Source organism: Sebastes fasciatus, chromosome 23 (genome assembly GCF_043250625.1).
Source record: "Sebastes fasciatus isolate fSebFas1 chromosome 23, fSebFas1.pri, whole genome shotgun sequence".
NCBI classification, from domain to species: domain Eukaryota; kingdom Metazoa; phylum Chordata; class Actinopteri; order Perciformes; family Sebastidae; genus Sebastes; species Sebastes fasciatus.
Genome location: NC_133817.1, coordinates 11,786,009 through 11,807,469, shown reverse-complemented (window position 1 = coordinate 11,807,469; position 21,461 = coordinate 11,786,009). Strand labels below are relative to the sequence as shown.

General features: G+C 40.5%; 1 protein-coding gene across 11 annotated transcripts in view; it reads right to left on the bottom strand.

The window, feature by feature from the left end:
* The window catches only part of ppfia2 (PTPRF interacting protein alpha 2), a 214,792-nt gene that overhangs the window by 107,539 nt on the left and 85,792 nt on the right, over window positions 1-21,461 (bottom strand). For 2 of the 11 annotated variants that reach the window (XM_074625829.1, XM_074625831.1), the window contains exon 1: window positions 4,515-4,838. The exons of the other annotated variants lie outside the window; for them this stretch is intronic. In XM_074625829.1, the coding sequence (XP_074481930.1) occupies window positions 4,515-4,595 (81 nt within the window). In that variant the 5' untranslated portion in view covers window positions 4,596-4,838. Of the gene's footprint in view, window positions 1-4,514; window positions 4,839-21,461 lie in introns of those variants that run through there. 11 annotated transcript variants of the gene reach the window in all.

Genomic DNA, 21,461 nt, shown 5'->3' with positions numbered 1-21,461 from the left:
ACAGCCGGTATGAGAAAAATAAAGCATTTTCTGAACATTAAAGCATGTAAACATGTTTTAGTAGAAACTCCAAATACAAGTATGCACCTGAAAATAAACATAATAGGTCCTCTTTAACTATACAGTATGAGGCACTCGCTGTAACAGCACCTTCTATTGTTACAGGCTGCATATGCCATGTTCAAAACAATGCATTTTAAACAGAGAGAGAGAGAGAGAGACAGACAGAGAGAGGGAAAGAGGCCTTTAGGGTAAAGCTGAAGAGACTAATCACATGCAGCGCTAATTTGACAACCAAGGACAAATACTGGACAACAATTATATCTCATTTTTCAGGTAGCTCAACCCTGACAGGCAGTTTGGCAGCTTATTATTGGATGGGAACAATGGGATATTAAATACAAGGACGTGGACAAAGCAGCTCATAAACTAGCAAAGAAAGTTGAACTAAATGTGAACGCACTCTCTTTAAAGTGACTCTTCCTAAAAACGGGATGTATTATTGAGAGATGCTGTTTTGCGATTTCAACAAGCAATTGTCGGGCAGTCTCTGGAGTCTGACTCACAAACGCGTTTGAACGTTTACACTTAACTTTTTACACTCGGTGAGCTTATTTATTAAAAGCTCAAACCCCAGAACTACATTCATTTCAGCAGAAAATCACCCGGGGAGCAGAAACATTGTGCACACTGTTTCTTAAATTGCCTCTTACCAGAAACAACTCCATGAAGTGTTGCTTGATAAAGACATTACATGGACCTTTCCTGTTTTTATAATGGCTGGCTGGGGCATCCTACATCTCTACTGGACTTTATAAACCTGTGGCACATCAAAGAGACTCTGCTGTGAACCAACTAATATGGTCCAGTGGGTTCAGAGCACTGGCAGCAAACCTCTCCCATGGGAGAAATCTCACTGGAAGCAACTCCAACACCATGAAGTACACATACAAAAGCCACTGACAGAGGCATACACACCATAATGTACCTCATTCTCCCTTGTCACCTCATCACAATACAGAAATAGCATGTTAAAGTCTGTCTGTCCACCACTTTTAAGAGGTTAAGAGTGAAATGTCTTGAAAACTACTGGACGAATAGCCCTGAAATTTGGTTCAGACATTCATGATTGCTAATCCCTTAACTTTTCCTCAGGCGTCATCATCAAGTCAAAATTTGGCGTGACAAAGCGGCTGTATGTGACGAGTTGGGATGAGAGCGTGTTGGGTACATACGTTGTATGCTTGCAAGTGATTTAATGCTTTTTGGTGTCTAAATATTTTGGCATATGATTGCTGTAAGCCCCACAGCAAAGAAAGCGGGCGTTTGTGCTGTGCAATAGTGAAATGAGTATGGCTAAATTAAGGGGTGCATGTATAGGCGTGCCGCTGTCCATAGTACTGAAACGGAGTGGAGGAGCTCGACAGACAGACAGAGACAGACAGTCAAAAATTCATGTGTATGCCATAGACTGTATATAAGAAGTGGACGTAGTCAGCGTGATGTCATCCATTGGTTTGTGGACAGCTGTTTTGAAGCCTCGAGTTCAGCTTTTTGGCAGTCCCCATCTTCGTTTTTGCAACCAGAAGTGACACGAGAGGGTGGAGCTAAGTACAACCGAAGACTTATTTAGGCGACCAAAAATGTTCAAATTAACTTCCATGAACTGAAAACACACTGTGAAAGGGTTAAAGTTGTAAGACGAAAACACGGATAACACCGTCGTAGAGACCTGTCAATCACAAGGTAGCCACGCCCTAAAGCATCCCCTGCTTTATGGTCTATTTGACTCTAAATGGGACCATAATTTTCTAAATGAACATCATGCTGTATTGAAGAAGACTTGAAACTAGCGATTGAGACCATAAACTCATGTTTACAATGTTTACTGAGGTAATAAATCAAGTGAGACGTAGGCTCATTTTCTCATAGACTTCTATACAATCAGACTTTTTTTTGCAATCAGAGGAGTCGCCCCCTGCTGGATGTTAGAAAGAATGCAAGTTTAAGGCACTTTTTCTTCACTTTTCAGACCCAGAGGTTGCCCATTTTGACTCAATAAAATCTATTCTAAGGCAAATGATATCACTGGTACAGGTGATGTAATGTATAAACCTTGGGGGGTCTAAGCAAGTCTTAGTCTTAATTGAGCCTCCTGGAGTCTAAGCTTCATGTTAATGTGTCACCTCTATTGCCTCCAAATGTCATTACGGAGATATCGGTAGAGAATCAGAGACGCACTGTAGACTCAGCTGTGTGGCAGACTAGCAAGCTCCCGAACTAAACAAACTCTGACACTTCTGGGTACATGTTTGCAGAGCCTGGCGGCGAATACTAAGAGGAACTCAATAACTTCCTGATGGAGCCGCCGAGGCATCAAAAGGCACCTACTTTGCAATTTGATTCAATTTGCCCCGGCTGACTTATTATTGCAAACTAGCAAGGGCAATCTGATAAAAATGAATGTCATTAGGAGTCGGTAAACAATCTGACAGAAACTGTGTTCAAAACGGCTGAACTGAGAACGCACCGATTTTGAACGTAGTGGTGCGAGCTTTTTAACTAACCGAGCGTGATAAATCTTATATCACCTCGAGGGTGGGAGACAGTGAATTGTGATTTATGTGTATTGAAGTGAATACTGACTTTTTTTATGGGGATTTCCTTTGGACTGTAATCTGTGAGCTAGGACGCCTTTGATTTTGTGATATAATCAGAGAGGCTTCTTCCAACAGGTACGAGCCCTCGGGGAGCCTTCCTTCACTAATGATTTGACATGAAAAGGCAAAGGGAGCTTTATGACGCCCCAGACTAACACTGAAGGGGGAAATCTTCAAAAGTCTCAGTGCAGTTAGAGGGCGAACGGACGTGATATTGGATGGGAGAGATTTAAGAGGTAGAGATAATGACATTGTGTCTTATTGGGCTTTTTCAAGCCCCTGGCCTTTCTTTTGTTGTCTAAAATACCACCACAATGGCAAAACAAATGTGAAAAAAGAACTTGCAGTTAATGGCAGAGACACTTGGCTCTGCTCCTGGCCCAGATATTGTGATTAGGCTGATGATGCAGGTGTATTTCTACATAAACATCTCATCTGTGCTCCCATCAGCACTTGAAACGCAAACCCACAAACCACTTTTCCCTATCATCTTCAAGTAAAGCAGCAGCTTTCTGAAGTCACGCTGACTGCACCTGGATGTACCAAAAATAAAAAAATTCAACCATCATCACCTTTTTTTAGCAGCTTTTTGAAGACTATCTGTGGAAAAAAAAAAAAAAAGATCTTGCTCGCTGAAACATTTCCTTCCTTTCCTTCCACCCACAGTAAAAAACAGAAAGTGCTGGCTCGGTTACAAGAGTCATGTGGAACACACACTCGATCAATATCCACTGACACCGCTTCATTGCCATGCATGGGGCTCTGGGCCGAGCTGAAATATGCAACCTACAGTGATCAATGTAGGGCGCGCTGTGTGCACACGTGCCCTTATTTCTCTTTAGAATATAATAGAATTAGAGCACAATTCAAATATAGATATACAGGGGGGGTGAGATACAGCTTGAATAATTGAACACTACTATACGGTATGAAGATGAATTCTCTCGATTTTTACTCTCAGATGTTTTATTTAACAAGCTGAGAGTGTGAAACCATTAACATTCTTCTTTACATTCTGTCTTTTAAGATCTTAAAGAAACCCTTCTTTCTCAGACTTTATGATTACTGGAGTGCACATATGTACTCCAGAGCATCCTCTTTTGCTTTCACTTTACGTGACATTATGAAAGACTATGTCTCTATATATATCCACCTAAAATGCAACACAGCAGTGGATTGCATTGCAAAATCTAATCCAAAATCGTGGAAGATTTAGGATTGTCAAACATGGAAGACTGATGGAGTCAGTCTGCACATGCAGGTATAGGTCACACCTCTACATATACACCTCTAAATGTGCCACAATAAAAAGACATTCTTCTTTACATTCTTTCTTTTAAGATCTTAAAAGAGTCCCTTCTTTTATTTCTTTTTCAGACTTTATGATTACTGGAGTGCACATATGTACTCCAGAGCATCCTCTTTTGCTTTCACTTTACGTGACATTATGAAAGTCTCTATATCCACCTAAAATGCAGCAACAGCAGTGGATTGCATTGCAAATCTAATCCAAAAAATCGTGGAAAATTTAGGATTGGGCAATCATGGGAGACTGATGGGAGTCAGTCTGCACATGCAGGTAGGTCACACCTCTAAATGTGCCACAATGAAAGCCACAAAGCAGCAACAGCAGTGGATTGCATTGCAAATCTAATCCAAATCGTGCAAAATTACGACTGGGCAAGACTGATGGAGTCAGTCTGCACATGCAGGTAGGTCACACCTCTTCATATTATACACCTCTAAATGTGCCATAATAAAAAGCCACAAAGCAGCAACAAAAGAACAGAGAGAAAAAGCATTAAAAGAAGAAGCAGCTGACATTAATGATGATCACAGAGACAGTAAACTTGCCTGGAAGGTGTAAAACCTGGTCCCATTGGGTGGATGCACCTTAGGGGAGTTGGTCCCCGTGCTCATGTCTGAGAAAATCATAATCCCTTTGATGGGTAAACAATCCAACACAGCTGATCCGGTTGTTGCAACGCTGCGCGTAAAAGCAGTACAACGCGTAAAACAAGGCGGCACTCCCGGTGTGTCTCACATGCAGAGGACTAGTCTGTGCGTCCTGTGCCCGGAGAGTAAAGCCCGTGGAGAGACAGCGGCTCCATGGTGTCCCGACGCCCGCTGCAAGCAGCTCTGGCAGCGGCTCGGATGGGTCCGTCTGTGCGGCGGATTATCTCCTCCCTCCTCTTCCTCCTCCTCCTGCTTCACCAATAATCAGTCAGAGCATCACGACACGGCTCAGCCAACAACGAGACGCACGTTCGCTCTGTTTCTACACTGTAAAAATGTTCCCTTTTTTACAAAGTCATGTCATGCTACTTCTTGAAATGTGGTAATTAAAACATGTTTTATGTAAAGTGTGATTATTTTGTTTTTGTTTGTGTGCTAAAAAAAAAAAAAAAAAGAGATAACTAATAATAAAAACAAAAAAAAATCTATATATTTGACATTAAAGGGGACATATTATAAAAAAGTGAGATTTTCATGTTTTTTTTTTTATTATAAAGCAGGCTTAAGTCCTATATAAATACGAAAAGTGAAAGTGTCAAAACGCCCAGTTCACAGGGAAATACACACAGCCCGTATTCAGAAACTCTGCATTTGAAACAACCTGTCAGGATTTCTGTCCATTTGTGATGTCACAAATATACAATATTTAGACCCTTGACACAATTTTAAACGTAAAGACTCTAAATGTGTCCCAGTTTATTCCTGGTTGCAGTGTATGTGAATGACATAAGCTGACAGGACGTACACATGGACCCAAGCTGTTGCAACACGATCCTGTTGCAATTCCGTCGCAATTCCGTCGAAATGCACTAAAACGGAGCGTTTCAGACAGAGGGTAAATACAGGCATATTCAGGCCGACAGTATGAGGAAAATAAAGTTTTTCTTTAAACATTACAGCACGTAAACATGTTCTAGTAGAAACACAAAATACAAGTATGAACCTGAAAATGAGCATGATATGGGACCTTTAAAGGTTGTGTCGATAACATTTTATGTAGACAAATATTTATTTAAGAAAAAAAATATTATAATTGTGAATTAATTATTTCTAAAAGTTTGGCGGGTCCAAAATGAATGTTTTGTTTATCTCTGTGGAAGTGGCTTAAGAGCCAATAGTATAACTACGCTGGTATCACGTGGTATCTCTGGGTCATCAGTTAGTGTGAGAAAAAAAAAAAAGATAAATGGCGAAGATTTACGGTAAGTGTCTGGCAACAACTTGTTGTGAAGTGAATGCAACATCGAGTGGCTGAATGTTATTAATAGCTCCTTTAAACTTTTTTTTAAATTTAATTTTTTTTGAGAAAAAGACAATATTTGCATAGGAAACGTAACACTCCTAAGTATATTCTGCTTTGGAGAGAACAAAAGATATGATTTTAAATACCTATACTGGATTATTAAATGTGCGCACATTTTTTGCAGTGTTGCTACGTATTGATTGGAGGAGAAGACGGATGCTCGAATTCCTTAACTGTGGCAACTTTCTCTGTGGAACAAGATGAGAAGTTATCACTGTCTGACAACACACACGCTGTGTGAGAGATGTTCACTCAGAGGGAGGAAGGTGACATGACTGTGGCAATCCTTTTGTAGTGGATGAAATATAGGTCACTAAATGTAAGATTATATAATCTTTTTCATGGTCAGAACAATGTTGGAATTGGAACCAAACTCATTCAGTTGACAAACAATCCGTTTGACCAATTTGACCATTTACGAGACTAATTCAACAATGTACTTCGTTATTTTTTTGTCTTTTTATCTCACAAATGCACCATATTTAAAGGTGCAGTGTGTAGGATTTGGTAACATCTAATGGTGAGGTTGCAGATTGCAACCAACTAAAACTCCTCCCGTGTGCCAAGCGTGTAGGAGAACTAAAATGGCCAACGCAAAAACATGAAAACGCAATTGGCCCTATCTAAGGTCAGTGTAGGGGGCGACTCCTCTGGTTGCAAAAAGAAGTCTGATTGTATAGAAGTCTATGAGAAAATGAGCCTACTTCTCACTTGATTTATTACCTCAGTAAACATTGTAAACATGAGTTTATGATCTCAATCGCTAGTTTCAAGTCGTCTTCAATACAGCATGATGTTTATTTAGTAAATTATGGTCCCATTTAGAGTCAAATAGACCATAAAGCAGGGGATGCTTTAGGGCGTGGCTACCTAGCAATTGACGGGTTGCTACCATGGCGTTGTCCACGTTTAACCCTTTCACAGTGTGTTTTCAGTTCATGAAAGTTAATTCTAACCTTTTTGGTCACCTAAAAATGTCTTATTCAGCATTCGGTTGTACTTAGCTCCACCTTCTCATGTCACTTCCGGTTGCAAAAAAACAAGATGGTGAAAGCCAAAATGCCGAACTTGAGTCTTCAAAACTATAGTTCTGGGCTACTGTAGAAACACGGCTCCGTGAAGAAAGCCTGCTCCATATGTAGATATTAACGGCTCATTCTAAGCTAAACAAAAACACAACAATTCTTATTTTTAGGTGATTATACACTAAAGAAAACACAGTTATTGACACTATATGTGGCAGTAGATCCCCCTAAATGCTACACACTGTTCCTTTAAAATGGAAAAGCACAGAGACGTCTTCTTTCCACCAGGCTACCATCCATTATCGAGCAGTCTCTGAAACATTTCCACACAGGCTATTGCTTTAGAAGCATTTCCACAGACCTGCCATGTTCCCCACGCAGTAGGCCTATATTGATTTTTTTTTTTTTTGCTGACGCACTTTAAGGTTTCTATGAAATACAACTGCTTCGGCCGATTTAAGACCATTGACTAGAAGCAGCTTTTATCTGCAATTTTTCATGAAGAAAAGCACTTCCACTTTAACAGACTTCCAACCGGACCATGGAGTGACGTGTTTCCACTTTTCATCCACTTCTCTCTCGTCAAGTGGCCTTTTCATAAGAGTAGTCCACATTTTGCTGAATGGTTTAATCCAATTCTCCATCCAAGCTAAGAGCCATATAGAAAAAAAAATAAAATGAAATGTTCCATTGAACTGGGTGTTAACATCTGGATGAGGTGGAATGTGATAATTGGATCATATAGCGACGTATTTAGCTTTTCTTCAGATATGAAATAGTCACTATAGGACCGACCCCAGCAGTTCGTGCTTTGGTCTGATTCTGCATTGTTAGACGCAGCTCAGTGAGCCTGATTAAGCTGAGTGGGCTGAACTCGCTCTTGAGAGGGATTTGGGATTGTTGGAGACTTCAAAGTATTTGCTCTCTACATCGCAGGTTAACAGCATTTCCAGCTGTGGAGCAGCAGATCCCATTAACCAGACTGAGCTGAGGTTGCACTTCAGACCGACTGTACTATTAAACCAGCTATTCACTGCGGGCTCGCCCTTACATGTGTGATGGTAAGGTCAGACCCCAGCAGTAAAGACTGCAGGAATAATGATAAGTACTAATTAAAGGAAAGTGTCAAAATCAGCTTTCCCTTTTTTTACTGTTTACTTTTCCAGAGAAATGCATGCTGGGAACTGAATCGCTACCCAGGATGGTGCCAGGAGAGAGCCGGGCAGAGATGCTCCAGATGGGGTCTAACGTTCAGGCATCTGATTGGCTGATAAAACTCGGGCACAGCTCAGTGGGAGGCATCCCGAGGGCGGTAAAGGGAGCTCCAGTCTCGTCAGCAGAAACCACAGATTACATTCAATGACATTTTTTACATCCATTAAAATGATTCCTTTCTACAATTTCTGCGCTTGGCCACTACTGTATGGTTAGAGTACTAGGGGTAGATCCTGCTTATGGCAATTAAACCATACGTAGGCAACTAAAACACTTGGTAAAGGTTAGTAAATATTGTGGTTACAGTTAATAAAAAGGCCAACATTAATTGTAGGTCCGTGACAGGACACACCGGTCTCCTGCAGGAAAGTCTGACTGGTCACATGCCCATCCACCACCTCGACCTCCACTCTGTTCTCTCTGCTACATAAAGGACAAACTATTTCCTTCATTGGCTCTGAACTTAAATTGTAAAAAATTACAGAAAAGATAGACAGTGAAAATGATCGTTTGACAGTATATTGACATCACAGAGGCACATCTACATCTACATCTGTAGAATATGTCACAGACATGAAAAAAAGTTAATATTTATTTTTTAACTCAGCACTTCCTGTTTCTCTTTCAAAGTAAAAGCCCTCTACTGCCTTTCATTCCGAAAAAAATTGCAGGACAGTGTTGTAGAAAATGCAGTGACTTGCACAGATTAAATTAATTGTCAAATCAGCACATGCTTTTTAACCTTTTTCTGTCTAAAACAAATATAAATAACATTTATAGTGAAATGAAATGGCCATTATGAAAGGCAAAACTCGATGTAGAAAGAAAGGGCAGCACAGTAGCAACAACAACACTGTTGGTGTGGACATCACATGCGTGCGAGACGCAGCGGTTCAGCGAGGTAGCCGGCATGTGCTGCTCACACAGGCAGTGTGGCCTGGTTGTAAGAGTTTCTTTGGTCGAGGACAACCCTTATTCCTGGGATCTCACCATGTTCACTATGACAATTGATATTCATGACATACGGAAGAGAATAGAAACCAACAGCTGCCTGGAACGGTGAGAATATGCAAAATTATTAAGGAGCTAAAACTTGCAAAAAACACAGTTATGTTCCTTAAAAATCAATCAATGTCGGTAAAGTGTTCAATTTTATAGACTTGCAGTGATAACAATGTTCAGTTTTAAAAAAAACATTCATTAATGTCATACTGGGACAAATTGGATGTATTATTATTAGAAAAGTTTGAGTTTCAAAGGAATAAAAGAGACCTTTCCTGCACACTAAGACATCCTCTCTCCTCTGTGTCCTTCTCACTTGAACCAACCTGCTGCAGCGTCACTACAGAGCACCGTGGACGTGCACGATCTTTGCCATCCGGGGCGACTAAGCCCTCCTGCACGTCAGTCACATTAAGGGACTTGTCTGTGCGCTGCAGTGCACTGTGGACTCTGACGTCACCATACAGATGTGCAGTGGGCATGGCTTAGCGCTTCTACGCGCTCATTGGCTGGAGCCTCTCAATCCTCCGATCGACACTACTCTTTGTCTTTCAGCATTTTACAAAGCTGCCAAAGCATCACAGATGGAAAATTAGATCTGAGTCAAGAGACCGATACCGTCAAAGAATGTTTTTTAATTCATTAAAACGAAAACAAATTAAACCGCGACTTGAATTTCTGATCAAAGTAGGGTGTTTAAAAAATAATATTTCTAATTAATATTTCAGTGCTTATTCGCGTGGCCCCGCCAAGGCGGTTTGTGCAAACGCAGAGACTGTGTTCATTAAACCAACACCTGAGCGAGCGCGTGTTCATCACGCCTCCTCGAATGCATCCCTCTCTCCGTCTAAATCCCTTAAGAAGAAACACACACACAGTCCTTTTTCATCAATCAAAGAGCTCAAACAAATTGATTTTTTGGTTTGAAAGCCTGTGTTTGAGCCGTCCGCGGTCCTAATCTACGGGGCCAGCTACAGATATGTCAGATGGTGGCGCCGCTGATACACAGATGGAAGCATCTGTGTGCAGTTAGGGGAGGAATATGTGATGCTTCTCCGAAAGGTCTTGTTAAGGAAAGATAAGAATTCGCCATCAACCCCTCGCTGTTGAGCGAAAACACATAAAACACTTAGCAATGACCCTTAGCAGTAACAGCAGGAGTGTGAGGCCACACACTAGCAGGACTGCGGTAACCTGAGGATATGTATGTAAATCACACATTTTCATTTTTGTGTGTGCACCGTAGGTGACAAACACACACACACTGTAAGCTTGTGACAGATTACTTTGCCGGAAGCCTGGACGGTCAAACAACCCACTTAAACTGCAAATGAGCTGCAAACAAGGAGCAGAGGAGAAAACATTTTGTGCATACGTAAAAGAGGGTTTTGGGCTGTTGCTATTGCGAGACGCCGTGAGGAAGCTGAACCGGTGCAGAGCAATGAGAGACGGACCGGCGTTAACCGAAGTGGCAGACTTTGAATAAATTCTTTTATGTTTGAAAAAATGCAAATCCTGCTGCACCGACATACCATCACTGGAACAAGGTCTTTTCTAGCAGTGAACACAAGTCTAATTAATTAGAAATATGAAATATGGGGGACAAATAAGATGACAGAAAGCAATTATTTTGGGAACGAGAGTCATGAGAGCCTGTCCTGACATGCAGAGCAAAAAACACAAATGTGAAGCTCAAACTGTCAAAAGGAATGAAGCTGGGGGGGGGAAATATATGGCAATTTATTTAAAACAAACTTTATTTAAGATGAGAAAGTTGTCTTGAAAATAGCTTCAATGTCCCTCTGCTTCAATTTAAATGGTTATGCCTAATTTATGCTACTACTACTACTACTACTACTACTACTACTGCAGAGCCACAGAGATGGGTTGCGGAGCTCGAAGAGAGCCGCAGACACGCGGAGTGCAGCTCCTAAAAGATGCGCCAGGCGCCGCAAACGCCACGGACGCTGCACAAGTACCTCACATACGTTACAAGAAGAAGAAGAAGAAGCGTGGACCAGTTTGAAGAAAGGATTTGTAAACGGCGGGTTCAAATCAAAAAGAAATGATATGCTACGCGCAACCTGCCGCAGTACTACAGTATGTGTACCTGGCGTGCTGGAGGTTCCTGCACAAGTATAAATCTGGCATTACGCTCATCCAAAGGCTAAAACAACCTTTCATGGAGCTAAAGCCAAAGTTATACTTTCCACATCCACGAGTATGTGAGGGTCCACTAGGGTCGGCGTGACGTAAATCGTCGTCATAGTGGGGTGTAAGCGGAGGCTCTGTGTGGACGTCCGTGTACTAGTAGTAGCATAGTGATCTGCTTAGGGCGGCAACTAACAATGATTTTCATTGTCGATTAATCTGTTGATTATTTTCTTGATTAATTGATTAGTTGTTTGGTCTATAAAATGTCAGAAAATGGTGAAAAAATGTCGATCAGTGTTTCCCAAAGCCCAAGATGACGTCCTCAAATGTCTTGTTTTGTCCACAACTCAAAGGATATTAAGTTTAATATCATAGAGGAGTAAATAAACCAGAAAATATTCACATTTAAGAAGCTGGAATCAGAGAATTTAGCCTTTTTTTCTTCTTAAAAAATTACTCAAACGATTGTTAAAATAGTTGGCGATTAATTTAACGGTTGATCTAATCGATTAAATCGTTGCAGCTCTAGATCTACTGCGCATGTGTGGAACACGTCCTCCAAGCGGACAGCATTTAACTACTACTAGAATATAACTACTATGCGTCCATGGTGTCCGCAGCTGTACGTGTCCCTTTTGGGAGTAAAACCAAGTCTTAAGGCTGCGACTCATGATTAATTTCATCACTGACTAACCTGTCAATTATTTCTGCAATTAGTTGATTGATCATTTAATCTATTAAATGTCAGAAAATAGTGAAACATGCCCAGTGCAAGTAACCAGAGACCGGGTTGACAGCTTCAAATTACATGTTTTGTTCGACAAACACCCCAAAACCCAAATGCATTTGATTTACAAAGAGGAAATCAATTATTGATAATTAATTTTCTGTCGATCAACCAAACAGTTAATCAATTTTAGCACTAAATGGAACTTCTAATCACATTAAATAACAGGTGAAATATTCATGGGAGGTGTTTATATGACATGGATCACGAAATGCATTAAAAATAGATCAATAGCATACAGTGGATAACACAGAGGTGTCATTTTCAAGCTGGTGCTGCTGTAAATAGCAGCAGAGCTCCAGAAGAAACTCTTCCTTCTGCTCATTTCACATGCAGCACATGATAAATCACTGAGGGACCGCAGCACTGGGGAGAGATGGTGGCATGTTAAGAATTAGCATACTCTGTTGTCACCACGCCCGGCACACACGGTGTCAAACACGCACTGTTAACAAGCTGACTAGAGACGAGGCCCTTTAAGGCGCCGGCGCTGTGTTGTCATGTACTGTGGCACCTATAGAGCTCCCCAAAGAGCTCAGACTGTCAGCTGAAGCAAGTGGCAAATCTGTACTCATCCTCATGGGTGTGGAGTCAGATTACAGAGGGAGAGACAAGGATGTATGAGCGTCAAGAATAGGACAAAATACTGCGAAGAAATAGGACATTTTGGAGGACAAATCGTTGGAGAATAGGAGAGTTCGCTGCTCCGATTTTCCTGAAAGTTTTGTGAAGAAAGCTCGTGGCTTTCTGTGCAACTTGGTGTCTGATAGCTCAGTCTCTAGCTGAAGGGCCCCTCCAGGGTTCACACACTGCCATCTTCTATTATCAGACTTGTCGCTGCCTAATTGGGTCTTTCCCTGCTGCCAAATTCCACTTATTAGCATCAGGAGTATAAATGTTTGTGCCTTTTTTCCCCACAAATGAGTCCCATAAATTCTGTCTCCATTCTTATAACCAGAATACTCATTTCTTTAACTACTCTCAAACAATTGATCACTATTGAGTGTTTTTAGATTGCTTTTTTGCTCCGACAATCTGAACGCTGCACCTGATGCTGCCCAAACAGCAAAGCGTCTTAACTGGCTAGGTTTTAATATCCGCGTCCCACCCTGTGCGGAGGCTTCTTGGAAAAAGCGAAGGTCTGAAGCGGAGCAGCGGCGGCGGCGGAGGCATATTGATCGTGTCAACAGTCATGTGTGGGCAGACGGCCGTAATGGACGCTGCCCTGGTCCTGTCACTGCTGAAACATTACAGAGCTATTGTCAAGGGGTACAGTGTGAGTGAATGTGCTCAAGCAGTCGATAGGATGTGACTCAAGAAACAAAATTTTGGTGGTAAGGGAGGAAAAAGGAGGTCTTTTAATGGAAAAACTGCTGGGACAAAAGCCTAATAATTGCCTTTTTAGGAATTTAATACGATAATCAATGTGTTGCAAATCGCATATATATGACTAAATTCCTGCAACATATAAACGAGCCGGAGAAACTGTCTATGACTAAAAGCTTATTATAGAATATGATGTTATAATCATTATAAAAGCCCTACTAACTCACAAGAATGTACTAAAAAATATCTGCTTCTGTAGGCATTTGCATAAAGAAATATGTTCTGCCCTGAGGTTATAGAGTACACAGTACTGTACATACAGTGGGAGAATAAGAGGGCAGAACAGGAGGAGGTGGATGCTGGCACGGTTGTGGAGAGAAGTATAGCTTCTGCTGCATATGCAGGTTTGTGAAAGCACAGTTCAGCAACTGAACTTAAAGGGATAGTTCAGGGTGTTTTGAAGTGGCATTGTATGAGGTGCTTATCTATAGTCAGTGTATTACCTACAGTAGATGACGGTCAGTAAGCCCACAGTTTGGAGAAACAGACAGGAGTTACCACACGGAAGCAAAGCAATGTACTGCTGTGGATGTAGCAAAAACGTATTTTAGCCACAGAAAATAAAGGCCTACCTAAAAAAAATAGAAAAATCAGTTTTGCAAATGTTTTAAGGAGAAAGGAAATGCATGCATTCAATCATTTAAGGCCTTAAAAGAAACACACAAAGCTTTTTAAGGTATTTTTCCATAAAGATTTCGAATGGTGCAACTTTAAAGCAACCACTTCCTCCGTATCCCTTCATCTTTCCCCTTTAACTCACTCTCCAACACTCCTTCTGACTGCATCTTTCATGTTCCAGTCCTCTGAGTCTGCTGCCTTTTGTCTTATGTGGTCATTTTTAAAGCTCTGACTCGCGCAGTCTTTTTCGGCTGCTGTGTGATTTCTTCCAAGCAATAGGCGGATGATGAAATCCAAGGGACCATTATTTTCCACATTTTGATCTGCCAGATTTCAAAGCAGGTTGTGTAAAAAGACATCCAGTGCCACAAGAAAAGAAAAGGAGGAGATTGATTCATTTTTTAGTCACTGAGGCAGTCTGTAACTCTTTGTATTGCATGCCCCCCTCTGGGAAATTCCAGTTTTCACCAAAGCTGTACAGAAAAGCTGAAACAGACATTGACTTTTTTTTTTCCCTTGGAAGTCAGTCTCAAAGAGGAGATCTTGTCAGTAGGTTGTCATTTAAAAACACTCTTATAGCTAATATAAAGACAAGAAATGGAGCTCCCGGCTCCTCTCAGCTCTCGAGTGTAGCAAGGACGTGAGGTTTCACCGTTATAGTTGACTGACCTCTTGAGCCATCATTCCTGACAGAGGCTACCAAAGAAGAACCTAATGTCTTGACCATAGACAGTCCCATTTTCTTCCACTCCTCAGGTCTCTAAACCTCCTCTTATGGAGAGTTCAAATAACAGGAGTAACATTTAAAATCCTTAAAACTATGGATATATTGGATGTTTTATGTATATGGAAGATTCAGGAAGTGGGATCAACTGTAATGCTTAAGGTACATTAAAGGTGCAGTGTGTAGAATTTGCGCCATCCAGCGGTGATGTTTTAGATTGCAACCAACTGAAAAAGCAAAAATGCAAAAATGTATAAATGTGAATATCCCTGTCTAGAGCCAGTGTTTGGTTTGTCCGTTCTTGGCTACTGTAGAAACATGGCGGCTCTGTGAAGATGACTCTGTATGTAGATATGAAGGGTTCATTCTAAGGTAATGAAAACACAACGATTCTTATTTTCAGGTGATTATACACTAAATACTTATTAATATTATATTCCATTTCTGCCAATAGATCCCCCTAAATGCTACACACTGCCCCTTTAAACATGAGGTCATGATTATTTCCTACAAACTTCACATTATGTATTGCAAAAAAAAAAAATTAATGTGGAGATGATTTACTGGCACAAAAACTGCACATTTGTTTTGACGATCCGCAACCAGACGATGGATATTAAAAGCCAAAAAACAAGCTTAATATTAAAGATTTAAAATCATATTCCACAGAAACAAAATGCTGTTTTGCTACCACAGAGAAACAGTCCTTGTTTAATATGAAAAGATGGCTCAGAGTTCATACTGTATATTTAACTCTCTCTCTCAACACCACCGCCGGTGACAGTTATGTGTTTACTCATACATAAAATAACACAGACAGAGCCGATTCCAGGACGCACTTGGAGAGTCCATCGGGAAAGTAATCAAACCCCGAGCGAGCGAGCGGAGAGCGGAGAGCGGAGGCGAAGCAGGTTTTCAATCATCCCCCCGAACGGAACTAACGCTGCATTACAAAGCATGTGGCTTTCGGCTGTCCTGATCGTGTGCGTTGTTGTGCTCAGCAGTTCTAAAGAAACATGCTGATTCGGGTATATGAACTGTCAATCATTATTTTCAGTGTAGTTATTCATGTGCATACGCTGACTGCTATTTTCTACATGGAAATAGAACCGGACAAAAGAAGTATAGAAAGTATAGAAATCTGCTCATAGATCAATAACTAACTGTACATGTTCTTTAGAAAGTCCTGGAAATAGAAGACATTGAAGTTATGTGGTTATGTTTTAAAGGGGACATATGCTAATTTTCAGGTTCACACTTGTATTTTGGGTTTCTACTAGAACATGTTTACATGCTTTAATGTTAAAAAATACATTATTTTTCCTCATACTGTCTGTCTGAATATACCTATATTCACCCTCTGTCTGAAACGCTCCGTTTTAGCGCATGTCTCTTTAAGTTCCCCTCCTAAAAAAAGCCCAGTCTGCTCTGATTGGCTCTCAAGAAAAATATGGTGCACCAATAAACACCGTACTTTCAACCGGGAGGCCGGTGTTCTAAGTTACATTAATGATGTTTGTCACGTGTTTTTGTAGTGACGATTGTCACGTGAAAACCGGTTTCCGCACTGACGTTACATTGTTTCCGTACATGTTTTAAGCCCAACCATGACTTTTTCCCTTAACCTAACTAAGTGGTATTCTTGCCTAAACCTATGTCAGTGACCATGGCGTTTTCCCTTAACCTAACTAAGTGGTTTTCTTGCCTGATCTTAAGTCTGTGGCTTTGTTGCCCCCTGCTGGTACTGCACTTTAATACAGGCGTGTAATATTCACGTCTCTGCGAGCCAAAACGTGACACTGACACACTTTCCTCTGGTGGACAGGCCGGTCTATTACGCGCTTTGGCAGTGATATTAAGTTCCTAAGTTAGTCCAGATACCCAAATGTACAATGCACAAGCACTGAAAAAGAGAGTTATTCATAATATGTCCCCTTTAACGACAGTATGAATGTGTTGCGGCTAACTGTAAGCATCTTTATCACAGCCAACATTGCTTGTAAAGCTGTTATATCTACTGATTTAATATCAATGCATTTATACTGGAGAATACATACGAATAAACATGTTGTTAACGCTAGAGAAGACAAACTTCTTAAAGTGTTTTTAAGCACCACAACACTCCTACTTGAAGCTGCTATTTTGATGTTTGTGAAAGATAAGGAAAAAAAAAAAAAAATCAGATCCCAAAGTCATACATAATGGCTGAGTCACAATATGAAGAGCTTCGATGTGAAACCGCCCACATCTCATTCTTGCAGGTTGGCTCTGCAGCTCTTATCAGAACGTCCTGAAGCTTTTTCTGGATGCACAAATAGGTTAGTAACCGCTGCACATTAGAGGAGAAATCATAAAAATACATCTAACTGCCTGACGTGTGACGCAGCTTGACTCTTGCACGAAATGCAATCAAAACATTTAAAACAAGAGGGTTCATCCCAAAATGTAATTGTAACACTAAGCACTCCTCTGTGGTTTATGGACCAAATTACATTCTGATTATGTTCTCATTTTAGTTTTGCATGCAATACGCCTCGTAATGCACAACAACAAGGAATACTGCATAAAAAAAAGACTGATTATTTTACTTGTGCACCGGCCCCAGTGGTGGCATCTCTTCTGATCATGGCTTTTGAGACTTTTCCATATATATTTACATCACAGAAATAAGCCTAGCAGTATATGGCTCTGGAATGAAATAGTGAAATATCTCAACAACTGCGGTATGGATTGCCATGAAATCTGCTACAGATATTAACGGTCCCTACAGGATACATTCTAATGACTTTAAACCATGTGACTTTACCTCTAGCGCCAACAGTAGGTCAACGTTTTCACTTATTCAGTGTAAAAATCAACTTGATAAATTGGCGCAAAATTTTGCACATGTTTCTCAGACAATGTATCTTAATAACTTTGGCGATTCTCACACCTTTCATCTAATGCCACTATCAGGTCAATATAAGTACAGCATGCCTGTGCGATAAATGATATTGTTGTCATTTTAACACCACTTTATGCCACTGATATAATGATAATATAATAGTATAATAATGCAAATGCACCATAAACTTTTAATTCTTAAAGATATCCAGACATTGTAATTAGAATGTGAAAAGAATATTAAAATATCCTAAATAAATAATGAATAATACCAAGTCAATAAATAAAATAGGCTCTCTGTATAGGACTGTCTGTGCAATGCCAAAGTCGTATAATGTTCAGGAAAACCCTGCTGTTTATTCTGGCATCATGTTGGCTAAAATGTTGATGACAGTATTATGCAAACAAACACGCATGTAAACACAACGGGCAATATCGAGGTCAGCAAATATGATTGAGGTCATGTCTATATATTGCACAATAAGTCAATATAATAAATATTGTGACAAGCCTACCTGTACTCTTAGAGTCTTATTAAAGATACAGTATATATATATATGTACAGTATTTCCTGCATGTACCAATTCTATTGCCTCCAGTGTTCAGTGAAGTACGACTGAGACCAGATCTCTCAAGGTGCCTCTTTTCTCGTGACCCAAATAGAGCTGGAAACTGGATGAGTAAGTAACTATCATTACCAGCTGCCATCGTTGTTTGGGATCGTGGGATGGAGGTTCTCCTGAGGAAACAAACAATCTTCCAGAACAGAGACAAACTAACTTTGTTGTGTGCTCTGATACAGATTGAAAAAGCTCAGAGCAGAGACAAGGTGGCAGCTTATACAGTACACAACCTCTGGAGGATCCTGCTGCTGTCAGACAGACTGGGATTACACTTCCTTTAAACAGACTATAACTAAAAAAAAAAATATGACAACGGACCCATCCTCTACATTATACTAAAATTACAATAACAGAAAGCTACCCTACTCAACAACAATGCTATCAATATCCATGATGTCCCTCCTGTGTCAGCGCTGGGTGCATCTATAGTGATGTGGGCTGGCCGACAGGTTAAAAGGAGTCATTTTGAAGGTTTAATGAGCACTTACACATGCACACACACACACACACACACTGTCAGTCTGCAGTGAGTGGGTGGCTGATGTCTCTTAAATGGAGTCCAGAGTAAAATTATGTAGAGCGACTGTCTGTGCACGCATGTGTGTTCACGGTATTATGACACTAAACACTGTGAATACAACAGTTGATCTGAGGGGATGTCAGACATGACATGGCTTTATGTCGATCTCAATGTTCAGCCTTAGATCAATGTTTTTGATCATGTTCTTGATCTTTAAAAAGGAGCCTTGAATCTGTGAGTATAAACCGGTCTTTGTTAGAACTCAAACTGTGTTGTCAAGAAACACCCTAGCAACAAGCAGCTGTTTGACTACACAGGCAATTAATTAATCTACCAAAGTGGTCATTTTATTCTATTTCACACTGGAAAAGAAAATGTTTTCATGTAAGCAAATGTTGACCTCAGCTCTCTGTACATTATTCAAAAAGTTCTGTTTTTAACCTCTTATCCAGCTGCGGATTGTATCTCCAAAGGAATTTTTTTTGTGATGTCACAGATGTCTACTTTGCCATATTGTGCTCAATATCCAATTGTTTCCCAAACATCCAACATTTCAAAATATTTAAATAGCTAGCACAGTAGACTTTAAATGTCCAATGTGTAGGTTTTGGCGCCATCTAGTGGCGAGGTTGCAAATTGCAACTAATTGAAACTTCTCCCGTGTGCCAAGCGTGTAGGTGAACTACATATGTAGATATAAACGGCTCATTCTAAGGTATCAGAAACACAAAACGATTCTTAATTTCAGGTGCTAACAGTATACACTAAAGAAAACATCCATACTTATTAATATTATATTCCATTTCTGCCCCTGAATCCTAAAACACTGGAAAGAAGAAGAAGAGCAGAGTGGGGCGGCACAGACTCTGGAACGACTGGATTTAAATCGAAAAACATTTTATCATTCCGGGCAGACAGTTAACATGTGAGAATACATTTAGAGATGCAACCCACTGTGGATGATAAGATATACTTGTGCCTGTATTGTCATAATGATAGAATAACATTTAGAAAACCAAATAAATGTTTTTTTTGGTGGATATATTTTCATGACAAAAGGGCCCTTTATCAGGAGTATCGCTGATTAACATACTCTCCTCCGAGATTTGCATAATGGCCATACGCATTGAGACAACGAATGGGACACAGAAACTAATTTGCACGCCAATATTCACTCACATGCACTTATAATCACTTCTAATTGCACTAAGGTATGTAGTCACGATATTCATCTCATCATGTGTGTAAAATATAAAAAATTAAAGCGAAATACTCACAATTTGTTTCTAACTATAAAAGTTGTGTCCCGTGTGTGTGTGCTAAAGAGATGCTGATGAGGCGTTAAAGGCCCATCAGAACAAAAGGATAGAGACGCTCTTGGGCGTGGGATTTAGAGAAAATAGTACCCCTAAAGAGCATAGCGGTCCTAGTGTTAAGTATGTGCAATGTGACTGATGTCACGTCTACAGAGTGAACAATCTAATTGACAGCCTAATTAGATTTAAAGACCATTTGTTTGCACTAAATTCTAACTAGTCCCATTAGTATTGCAATTTGATAAGACTCCACCTCGAGAAAGTGGACAAGTTTCAATCACCAGTGGAGTTTTCTTCCTGTAGCTGAAGGGGTTAGTGTGAAGGAGGAAATCTAAGAGCAGACATATTGCACCACAGCAATGAAGTGGATATTGACACAATCAATCTTCCTGGCGTATACAAGCACATCTCTTTTTATTTGGTATATACAGTATGTGTGTGTGTGTCTTCCCACCCCTCTCCCCTGATTGTTTTTACTTTATTTGCAAGTTCAGGCTCATCTGTCTTCTCCTGCAGCGCTGAGGAGGAGGAACAATCTCATAACTTTCTCATTACCCGCCCCGGCTTCATGAAGAATACTGCTGCTGCCGCGCACAGATAACAACAAACCTTGCTTTTGGGACACCAAATAGCATTTCTGCAGCAGTTTTGACTCTGAAACTCATTAAGTAAACCAATAACGGGGCAAAGGAAATAAGGTTAAAGTTCTCATAATAATGAAGAAAAAGGCTGAAAGTATGAGGATTAAAAAAAAAAGCGTCATATGGCCAAAAGGTTCCAAAATATTATTACTAATCGTGTTCAATTAAGAGCGAGAAATGTACTTTTTTATAGTTTATAGAGCAATTACGCTGCAGAGAAGCAAAACAAAACTCTTGCGTCAACTTAAGAAAGTTTGCAGAATCCCTTAAAACCTCATTAAGAGGGCGGACAGGCTTCCCGCATCCTCTAAAGGCCAGATCATCACGTCGGAGGTGATGGATGGGAGTGAAAGCTGTCCCAACTGTTTTACTGGGAGAACACACACTGTCCCCGAACAGACCATCCATCCTCTGAGATGTGGACACGGAGCACTACGTCTTCTGGCCTGTCGCCGGCAAACCAGCAGAGGTGCACTTGATCACACGCCTTAATTGGCCCACTGACAGCGCAAACACACTCGTATGGAGGCGCAAACAAATGAAGCTTCGGAAAACACACGTGCAACCTGTCGAGAATCTGAGACATCA